Source organism: Spea bombifrons, chromosome 1 (assembly GCF_027358695.1).
Source record: "Spea bombifrons isolate aSpeBom1 chromosome 1, aSpeBom1.2.pri, whole genome shotgun sequence".
NCBI lineage: Eukaryota > Metazoa > Chordata > Amphibia > Anura > Pelobatidae > Spea > Spea bombifrons.
The window spans coordinates 20,186,369-20,196,088 of record NC_071087.1 but is presented as its reverse complement, the minus strand read 5'-3'; the positions used below and the strand labels follow the sequence as shown (position 1 = coordinate 20,196,088).

At 41.8% G+C, this 9,720-nt stretch overlaps 1 protein-coding gene across 1 annotated transcript; it reads right to left on the bottom strand.

Annotated features, from left to right (window-relative positions):
- Window positions 1-269: 269 nt before the first annotated feature.
- On the bottom strand, window positions 270-9,103 carry LOC128477730 (kelch-like protein 5). Its single transcript, XM_053458097.1, has 8 exons — window positions 9,054-9,103; window positions 8,797-8,922; window positions 3,997-4,145; window positions 3,586-3,669; window positions 2,610-2,772; window positions 2,097-2,309; window positions 1,361-1,532; window positions 270-1,047 (listed from the first exon to the last, which is right to left on the bottom strand). Exons 1-8 carry the CDS (start codon window positions 9,101-9,103, stop codon window positions 991-993), a joined length of 1,014 nt encoding a protein of 337 aa, XP_053314072.1. The 3' UTR covers window positions 270-990.
- Between the last annotated feature and the right edge of the window lie 617 nt (window positions 9,104-9,720).

Sequence of the window (9,720 nt, the reverse complement as noted above, 5' to 3'; positions counted from 1 at the left end):
TGTAACAAGTCTTCCTTTTTTTGTCATTGGATTCCCAGTAACTATATATTTCGTTCAGCTGGTGTGGATTTGAGTCCTAGCCTGGCCTCGTTCAGTAATTCTGGAGGGCTGACTCCTGCAAGGACTCTCCTTATGTTGCCATCCAGTCTGTCTCTGGTCACGCATGGCTTGAGCTGGACTACCACCAGCTTGCTCATCTACCTCTATATCTCATAGTGCAAAGCTAACTGCAAATTCTATGCTATAACAGCAATAACACAATACAAATAGTAAAAATAAGTATTAAAAATAAGACTTTGGTTTTAAAAAAGTAAATAGAAACAAAATAGAAACAAACAGATCGATACAAAAAAATATAACAATATAGCCATCAACAAACTATCAATTAATCTTCATTTGTTTCCATTCTTTGCTCTTTTTATCTTGTTCTCTCACTTGCATTATCTTCACTTTTCCATACGTTTCTCATCCCAATGACAGTGTCCATTATTTCACCAGATGCAGCCCATATAGGTGTTTCACCAATGGAACGTTTATAACCAGCCAAGGACACATGGACAATTCTGGCATCCCATACGGAACTCACCAATGTCCTTCAAAGACCAGCTGGCACTTGCTTTGACTGCTGCCGAACTAACAGAGCAGGGTAGCATATTGTTTTTTCCTATAATGAAGTAAAAACTATCCACATTATCCAATACCCAGTGATTCCGAAATATATTGGATCCATTAATATTGGTCATAAACAATTATTTCCCAAGAATGATAAAAATAGATCTTGGAAGGTGAATCTTTGTTTAAAGCTGATACATTCTTTATGCTTGATTATAAATTATTGAATATAACTTAGTACAGATAAAATGTATTTAAATCCGAGCAGATTGAGATAAAAATTGTGTTTTTTCAATAAACTTGTAAATAAGAAGCAGTGGTGAAGGAGAATCTCTTTGGATATGTGGTGGTCTAACACACGTGCGTCTTATGCGTGTCTTATAGTTTCACGGTCACTACGCAGGCACCGGCTCTTCCAAGGCACAATGGGGCAACCTTAAAGAAACAAAGCGAAATGAATTAGAACAGAAACCTGATTCACTTGCACAAATTTTAAATACAAGTGCACAAGTATAAACCGAACACCAAAAATAAGGGTAATGACAAATTAAAAGCAATAACTGCAGTGTCCCTATTAGATATGGAGCCGGTAATGGTATAATGTAAAAACCCAGATGGTCAGTTCACAATGGGCGTTATAAAGTTAATGAATTACTAAAAAATAAAGAGATTTGTTACCATGTAATGTTTTCATTTGTTCTTTAACATTATTAAGTCTTCAGAACTTTGTATTATAAGCAATGCTGACCTGCGTCCATTCATTTGTTTGAGGGTCATACGCCTCCACGTTATTGAGATAGCTTTGTCCATCATATCCGCCAACAGCGTAAAGTTTGTCACCCAGCAGACATACCCCTACTGCGTCTCTACTTATACTCATGGAGGCCACTGAAGTCCACATGTCTGTTTTGGGATCGTACCTATAACAGTTTAAATGAATTACTCATTTGTACCGCATGAATCACATTATGCTAAGCATATAAAACATAACTCTCTGGAAGTGTTTTATCAGGTAGGCAGACAATCCTACTAAATTCATATATATATATAGTCTACAGCTTTATTAAAAGGCTTATGGCTACACTCAGACATAAACCCACAGATGTCAATATGAGCTACTCCATAAAATGTTAGGTAGCAGTAGTTATTTTTTCAGGTACAGTGGTTGACAGTCTCTGCTCTAAAAGGTCCTCTACACATCCCCCTGATCTGTGTATGTAAGAGGATCAGGGGAAATCCTTATTATGAGGAACCGGTTCAACACAGGCATACCCCACATTAACATACACAATGGGGTGAAAATGTACCTAAAGTGAAGCACTTTTCATTGCATGTACTGCATTGCAATCGTCATCATTTCCACCATGAAACGCTTGAAGATAAACTGACTTGCAAAGGGAATGTATTAAACAGGGAAACGATTGCGCTGCATCTATGTCCGGGGCACGTCTGTATGTGTTTGATGTCCCCATCTGAAATGTTACCTTTCGACACAGTCTGAAAGCCGAGATGTTAGGTTGGAAGCTGGTGCATCGTGTCCTCCGATTGCATACAAGAACCCATTCCAAGTAGTGACTCCCACTCCTCCTCTTCTCTTTGACATCTGGGAGCAAAGGGTCCATTTGTTGGTGTGAGGATCAAAGCATTCTACAGACTTTAGACAAGAACTCCCATCACGACCACCCACTGCATAAAGTCTAGTGGGAAAAAAAGCAAAACACAGTTTCTAAATTACCAAAATGGCCTCAATATGCTAAAACTCCAAGAGAAATTATTCAGCTAAACTAATAAACAGTTTGGGGGACTAATTCCCAAAATTGTAAACTGGAATCTGAAATCTGTAATCTGAAGGTTTTGCAGCATAGACCATAAGATATGGTACACATGGATTTGTAACACCAACGCTTTTCCTATATAGTGTGAAGATTGTTTTTGTAATTAGGTTAGTTTATTGCCGCGCTGCTACGCAAGGTTCCAGCAAGTGTTCAATTACTTACTTTCCACTAAGCACTGCCACGCCAACCGTGCTCCTAGGCGTTGACATGCTGGCCACAAAGTTCCACTGACGTGCTTGAGGGTCCCACCTTTCCACCGTGTTCAGGTAACTCCATCCATCATGGCCACCTACAGCATACATGGGTCCTTCTAACACCGCCACTCCTACAAGGAGGATGCATTCAACACGTACAAAGTACGTAAGTGTTAGGAATTATCGAAAAGACATGCAATACACAGAAACGATGTATGGAAATAGAACATATTTTGGCAAAATATATATGGACAAGGATGACAATATAAGGTAAGGAAGAGTGGGGATGCGGTCCTCTCAATAGATTGGGGTTGATCTTCCCTTTGTAATGCCATGAAGAAATGTACAATCAGGATAAAAAAAATTAACCAAAAACCATGCTCGCTGCTTATGGCAATGCTAATTAGATCCTTCTTGTCCACTAAAATCCCTTCCTCTATAGACTTTTGTTAGTAATAGTGTATGCCTGTGTGATTAAGACACATCACTGAACAATATTGGAACCTGCATAGTCCACAACAGTTTATGACTAATCTGAGAAAAAACAAACTTCTTGAGGAAAAAACAGCTACTTTATGTTCTCACATATTTTTAAAGTCATTGTAAAAGTGATAACAAGAAGCACACAAAAAGGTACAATGCTGGTATAAAGGCCATATCAGATCTAAATGTGTGTTTTAATTAAAAATTCCCAAATAGGGACAAAAGCAAATAAGGAACACACATCCACATGTTTCCTGCTTTGGCATTGGTACTTTTTTGTTCCAGTCCCCAAAAGTATTTATTTATGGGAGTCCCACAATCTAAGCCTGGTCTACAATCCCGTTACACCCGTCTCCTTTCTCCCTGGAACAGTCTGTCATATTACAAATACATACGCCATTTAGAGTTCTGCATAGGTTTTTCTAAACAGGGCAATAGTCCCGGTAAGCATTGCTACCTACCAAGGCCATGTCTGTGCGTAGACATTGGTGGCATAACACTCCATGTTTTAGTTTTTGGATTGTAACACTCAACAGTATTCAAAGTGTGTGTGTGTGTGTGTGTGTGTTAAATGGGGGCATAGGGCATTTCTGGAATGCCTTATACCCCTATATACCACTCTGGCACTTAGGGGGTTAAAAGGCATATTATGGGGCAGAGTGGCATATAGGGAGGTATAAGGCATTTCAGGAGGCAGAGTGGCGTTTTCCCTAAGTTAATATTCAGATTTTGGGGGGTCGTCTTATAATCAGGGTCGTCTTATAATCGCTACTGGGAACACTGCCAAAATGTATTCTGCAGTATTGTATCCCAGGAGACACCATTGGTAACACATGGAACTAAAAATGTCTATGAAGAGTATAGAGCAATACCTTTGGTGGCATCCATTCCACCTACAGCAAACAGCATACCGACTGTGGACTTTCTTGGCTTTGTGCGAGGGCTCTGTAACATGGGTCTTCTTTCAGGCAACAAGTGGTACTTCATGGCTTCCATAATTAGAGTGCATTCGTTTCCATATCTGCAAGAAACTACAGTTCCAGATAATCATTATTATTATAGGAAAGCTGTATTCATGCTCCGTTCTACCTCCTTATATACTGTATGCAGCGCACAAAGTGTATATTAAATAAACCAAGACATATTCCCTGGGGGTAAAAGGTATATCAGGGGGCTCAGTGGCATATAGGGGGTATAAGACATATCGATATTAGGCATATCAGGGGGGCATAAAACAAGTCTGGGGGTAAAAGGTATATCAGGGGGCTCAGTTGCATATCACTGGCATATAAGGAGTATAAGGCATATCAGGGGGCACAGTGGCATATCAGGGGGCACAGTGGAATCTGGCGTATAAGGCATATATGGGGGCAGAGTGGCAAGCTGGGGGTCAGATGTGCATAACTGGGGGCAGTTTGGTAAATAAAAAAATTTAAACAAGGCCTTTTTCTCAGTTTTTATTAAATATGAAAAATAGTTAACATATGAATTAATATTTACTAATAACTTTGTATTAAAACCTAGTTTGAGAAACACCGTGTTTGGGTTCTTGTAGCTTTTATTATTATGTCAGTAAAATAAGAAGGTGAATAGAGAGAGGCCATTGCAATAAAGAGATGAAAGTGTAAATTGTACGTTTTTTATTGCAATTTTTCTTCAATTTAAAATAATGTATTTTTTTATCCGATTAATCGATTAATCGACAAAATAATCGGCCAACTAATCGATTATTAAAATAATCGTTAGTTGCAGCCCTAGTGCCGACCAACAACCACGCGCCGACCACCAACCACCACCACGCGCCGACCAACAACCACCAAGTGCCGACCAACAACCACCACCACGCGCCGACCAACAACCACCACGTGTCGACCAACAAGAGGAAGGCAGGAGACTTTTATAGCAGCCAGCAAATAAAGGTACAAACCACACGATGCACACAAATATTTAACAGCCTACGAATAAGCACTCAGCTTGAAATGCATAAGGCGTTTACTTTCATGGTTCCCCTCTGGGCCATATTCATCTGGTGTGCGGGAGGGGGAGGGGGATTTACAAACCGGCAATAAATAAATATTTTTCACATCGTGAGGTTGTATATTTAATTGCTGCCTCCTTGGTCCCTTTCTGTTGTTGCGCTGGATGTCAATGCCGGTGAGATTCGTGGAGAGCGTCGCAAACCTAAACACTGCGGTCCTTATTTTAAGAAAGAAGAGGGAGTTATGATGCCTTTCCTAATGTGGGCTTTCGTTACTCACCATCTGTGTGATACTATGGAGCCGTAATGTTACTGTAATTTATTGCAATTCCGATCATATAGGCCTTTTCATTAGCCATTTCATGGTAGGTAGGCCATTGGCCGTAGGCCGTTGAAATCATGTCCTTCCCGTAGGTAAAAGTTAAGTGTTTGGTAATGAAAGCGTTACATGATCAATAAACATAGCCACAAGATGTGTAGTAAACCTAGCCACACGGCTACTGAGCCCAGGGGCCCTGTGCCCATTAGAAAACGGTCTTACTGTGCTTTTTCCCGGCGATGTCCGCTCGTCAGTCTTCATCACAGAAAACTGTATATCACTGGGCTCGAGCCTCACCGACGTCTGTGCCATAAACAAACAAAATCACATTTTTTCATAGAAATACCCTTGAAACTTGCCTCTGATGACAAAAGTAGACTAACAATTCCTGCATAATTGGTATCTGCCATTATTTATGTATTGTTTGGAAAATGCATGAAATCTGTTTAGTTTAGAAAAACGGCGCCACAGAGGGGATATGATAGCTTTATATAAATATATTCGGGGCCAATACAAACCATTGTGTGGAAATCTGTTCATAAACAGGACTATGCGTAGGACACGTGGTCATGCGCTTAGACTGGAAGAAAGGAGATTTAGTTTAAAGCAGAGGAAAGGGTTTTTTACAGTAAGGACAATAAGGATGTGGAATTCTCTGCCTGCAGAGGTAGTTTTATCAGAGTCTGTACAGACGTTTAAACAGCAACTGGATGAATACTTGGAAAAACAGAATATTCGGGGATATAATCTGTAATTATGGGGAAACGGCTTATTGATCCAAGGAGAAATCTGACTGCCATTTTGGGGTCAAGAAGGAATTTGTTCCCTGGTTAGCGCAAAATTGGAAAGAGACACAAACTGGGGCTTTTTTGCCTTTTGGATCAACAGCAACAAATTAACAGATATAGGAAAGGCTGAGCTTGATGGACGCATGTCTTTTTTCAGCCTATATAACTATGTAAGCTCTCATTGCTTATGCACATTTAATAATTGAGCAGAAACCTCATTTAAATGATTGAAAGGTGCAGTCATTCCATCTGAATTTTCTAGGTTAGAATGTATACGCAGCTGTATTTAGAGGATATTTACAGACTGCTGGCTGTCATACCTGTCTGATAGTATCTCCTTCCGGATTGCTGACAGTGATCATTTTGTCTTCACTGCCCAAGGCTAGCAAGTTCTGAGAGCTCCAGCAACCGCATGTAATACGTCTGGTGTGTTTCCCTGCAACAAACATATATAACAACAATAATAACATTTCAGAAATTGTACACTCAGCTAACAAAATCAGATGTGGTCAGCATGGAGTTCTTAGCTTTTGTTGAACCGCAAAGTCCATAATTCTGAATGGGAGCTGCTGTAGATGGTCTCAACATACACCAAATACAGAAGAAAACATTACTTCACTATAAGCATGTTTTAAAAAAAATAGTTTAATTACATATTAACCCCTAATTACACTGTTATAGATTATAATGTCAGTGACACCACTACTCTAAACTGATGTGATGTAATAAGATGTCATGTGCAAGCAATAAGCCATTATAATATAAAACCCGATTAGCTAAGGGAAAAAAGTGTGGTTATTTTTCATATTTGTTCAAACAAATTCATATGCACAAGTGCAACAAAATATCACAATTATGCATATAAATTCCAAAGCAGTCTTTTTCCGCAGAACTGAGAAAGCAACCCTTGTGGACTGGGAGATTGTGGCAGCGCTGGAAGACATACCGTATTGGCTCGAATATAGGCCGCACTTTTTCCCCCCACTTTAAGTCTTTAAAGTGGGGGTGCGGCCTATATTCGGGGTCTAGCTCCCGACGCCCGGGACATGCAGTCCCGGGCGCCGGGCAGCCAGCGGGGTTAGGATACAGATCCCCGCAGCGGTGCAGGGGACCTGCATCCTACTTCCCGATACGCTCAGACAGCCTCCCCTGCCAGCACTTCCCACGGGGGGGGTGCCGGCACGGGAGGTTGTCTAAGCGCATCGTGTAGACCGTCCGCACGATGCGTTTTACCTCTGCCCACCCCCGACTTACCGGAGCAGACTCCCGGGTGTCTTGCGGGGCCGGCGGGAGACATCTACGCAATACGCGTATGCAACTTCCGGTACCGGCACCAGAAGTTGCATACGCGTATTGTGTAGATGTCCCCCGCCGGCCACGCAAGACAACCGGGAGTCTGCTCCGGTAAATCGAGGAGGGGGGGGCAGAGGAGGACAGTGGCAGCATATCTCGGGGGGGACAGTGGTAGCATATCGGGGGGGGGGGGGAGGACAGTGGTAGCATATCGGGGGGGGGGAGGAGGAGGACAGTGGTAGCATATCGGGGGGGGGGGGAGGACAGTGGTAGCATATCTCGGGGGAGGAGGACAGTGGCAGCATATCTCGGGAGGGGGGGCAGAGTGGCAGCATGTTTTTTTTTCGTGCTTTTTTAAAGAAAAAAACTTTTTCTTTAAAAAAGCACCAAACTTTTAGGGTGCGGCCTATATACGGGGGCGGCCTATATCCGAGCCAATACGGTATATTTGAGCGGGGAAACCTGTACTGGATGATAGCCTGAAGAGGATATTTCCCAAAGAAAGCTCCCAGAAATTTGCCAATATCTTACCAAGCACAGGGACCTTACGAGACGTCTGTAGGTTGTAAATGAGCAAACTTCCTTTAGATGTTCCAACGGCTAACAGAGATCCAGCCTTCGACCAAAGCAAGAAGGACATCTGATCCCTAAACAGCGACATTTACCAAACTCTTCAATGACGAGCAACACAAAAATATGTACACATTATGACATATGGCAGGGTTCGGCAGCAGTACCGTACTTTGGAATACAACCAAGAATTGGGCCTAGTTGAAGAGAGTCTATCGTCCATGAGACTTTACTGCATTTGGGTATCAGAGCTTTAAAACATTTTTACTCAAATTAAATTTTGCCTTTAATTATTAGGTATGAAAATAAGCCTTCAATGAACATCGACATTATATATGGTACGGTAATACAGGACTGAGGATAAAGGGGCAGGGATCTCATATTTGGGAAACAGAATCATCAATATAGAATCTGACAGCAGGAAAGCACAATATGGTCCATATATTCCTTCCGTAGAAGCCTTGCGAATTACCTGGCCCTTATACTTGTTTTACATCCAGGACAGCCTTATGGCTAATTATGCATGTTTAACTCCCTCATTGCATTAACGTGCACACAATAACTAGGACACTATTTTAAGAACTATGTCCTTTGTGGAGGCATTCATTTAGACAACTGCAATTTCTTGAAATAATAATTAATGCACGGATTCCTTGTAGATTATCATACATGTCAGGTTGAAATGTTTCCTCTTGGAGTTGGCGTGGCATTCAGTCGCCCTTACCTCATGCTGCTGTCTAACTGACTGGTCTTCCTTGTGTTTGGATCCCAAATGTAGATGGAATTTGATTTATCAGCAATGATGGCGAGAGCGTTCCCATCTTTGTCCCAGTCCATAGCAAAACACGTGCTGGGGTTAAAGTAAATGAAAGACCACGAACGTCAACACTGTATTACATTGAATCTGGAATTTTTAAACGTCAATAAACTAAAGATATATGAACAGCTTCGGCATGAAGATCTGTCGAGCAAACTACTCACCCTGGTAATTTAATTTCATCTTTCTTCACCCCCAGCCCTAGCTGCCCCATTACCCAATCTTTACACTTCTAGTACATTTGACAATAACCTCTCAAAATAATTTTACATGCTGTGATTTGATCTTAAGAGCTTGCTGTCAATTATCTCTGCCTTGACGTTATGGTAATAACCATAACTATATGTAAGGAGTTAGTCATGAGTCCTATCAGCATTAAGGAGAACAGCAGCGCAGGGGCCACACACAGCTTGTAGGGATGTCTTTAATCTCCTACACATTTTATACCAAAGATTCATGGCTATCCCAAAGGATAGATTGAAAATAAGGGATTTATTTACTAAAGGAGAGCTGTGGTTTTAAGTCTCTCACTCCAGTGTTCATTATGAAGAGCCAACAGCGGCAGGTTCCTCCAGCAAGAATGATTGAGCTGGCATGTATAATGTTCCCAGGGCCGGCCCAAGACAAAATGCCGCCCCCCCCCATTAACTACCATTACTCCCCCTGTACTTTCAGCAGTCCTGCGGCGAGTCACCCTGCTCGGTCTCGGTTTGTAATGCTGAGTGCCAGAAATGACGTCATCTTCCGGCGCTCAGCATTACAAGCCTGCACCAAGACCGAGCTAGAGGGCTCGCAGAGGAGAGAGAGAGGGGCGCCGAGCGGGTACTGATA

Coding starts and splice junctions, on each gene's coding strand:
- LOC128477730 (XM_053458097.1), bottom strand. CDS start 9,103: ATGGGGCAGCTAGGGCTGGGGGTGAAGAAAGATGAAATTAAATTACCA. Junction 2,310..2,609: donor GTGGCAGTGCTTAGTGGAAA/GTAAGTAATTGA, acceptor TTTTCCCACTAG/ACTTTATGCAGTGGGTGGTC. Junction 1,048..1,360: donor AAACAAATGAATGGACGCAG/GTCAGCATTGCT, acceptor TGTTTCTTTAAG/GTTGCCCCATTGTGCCTTGG.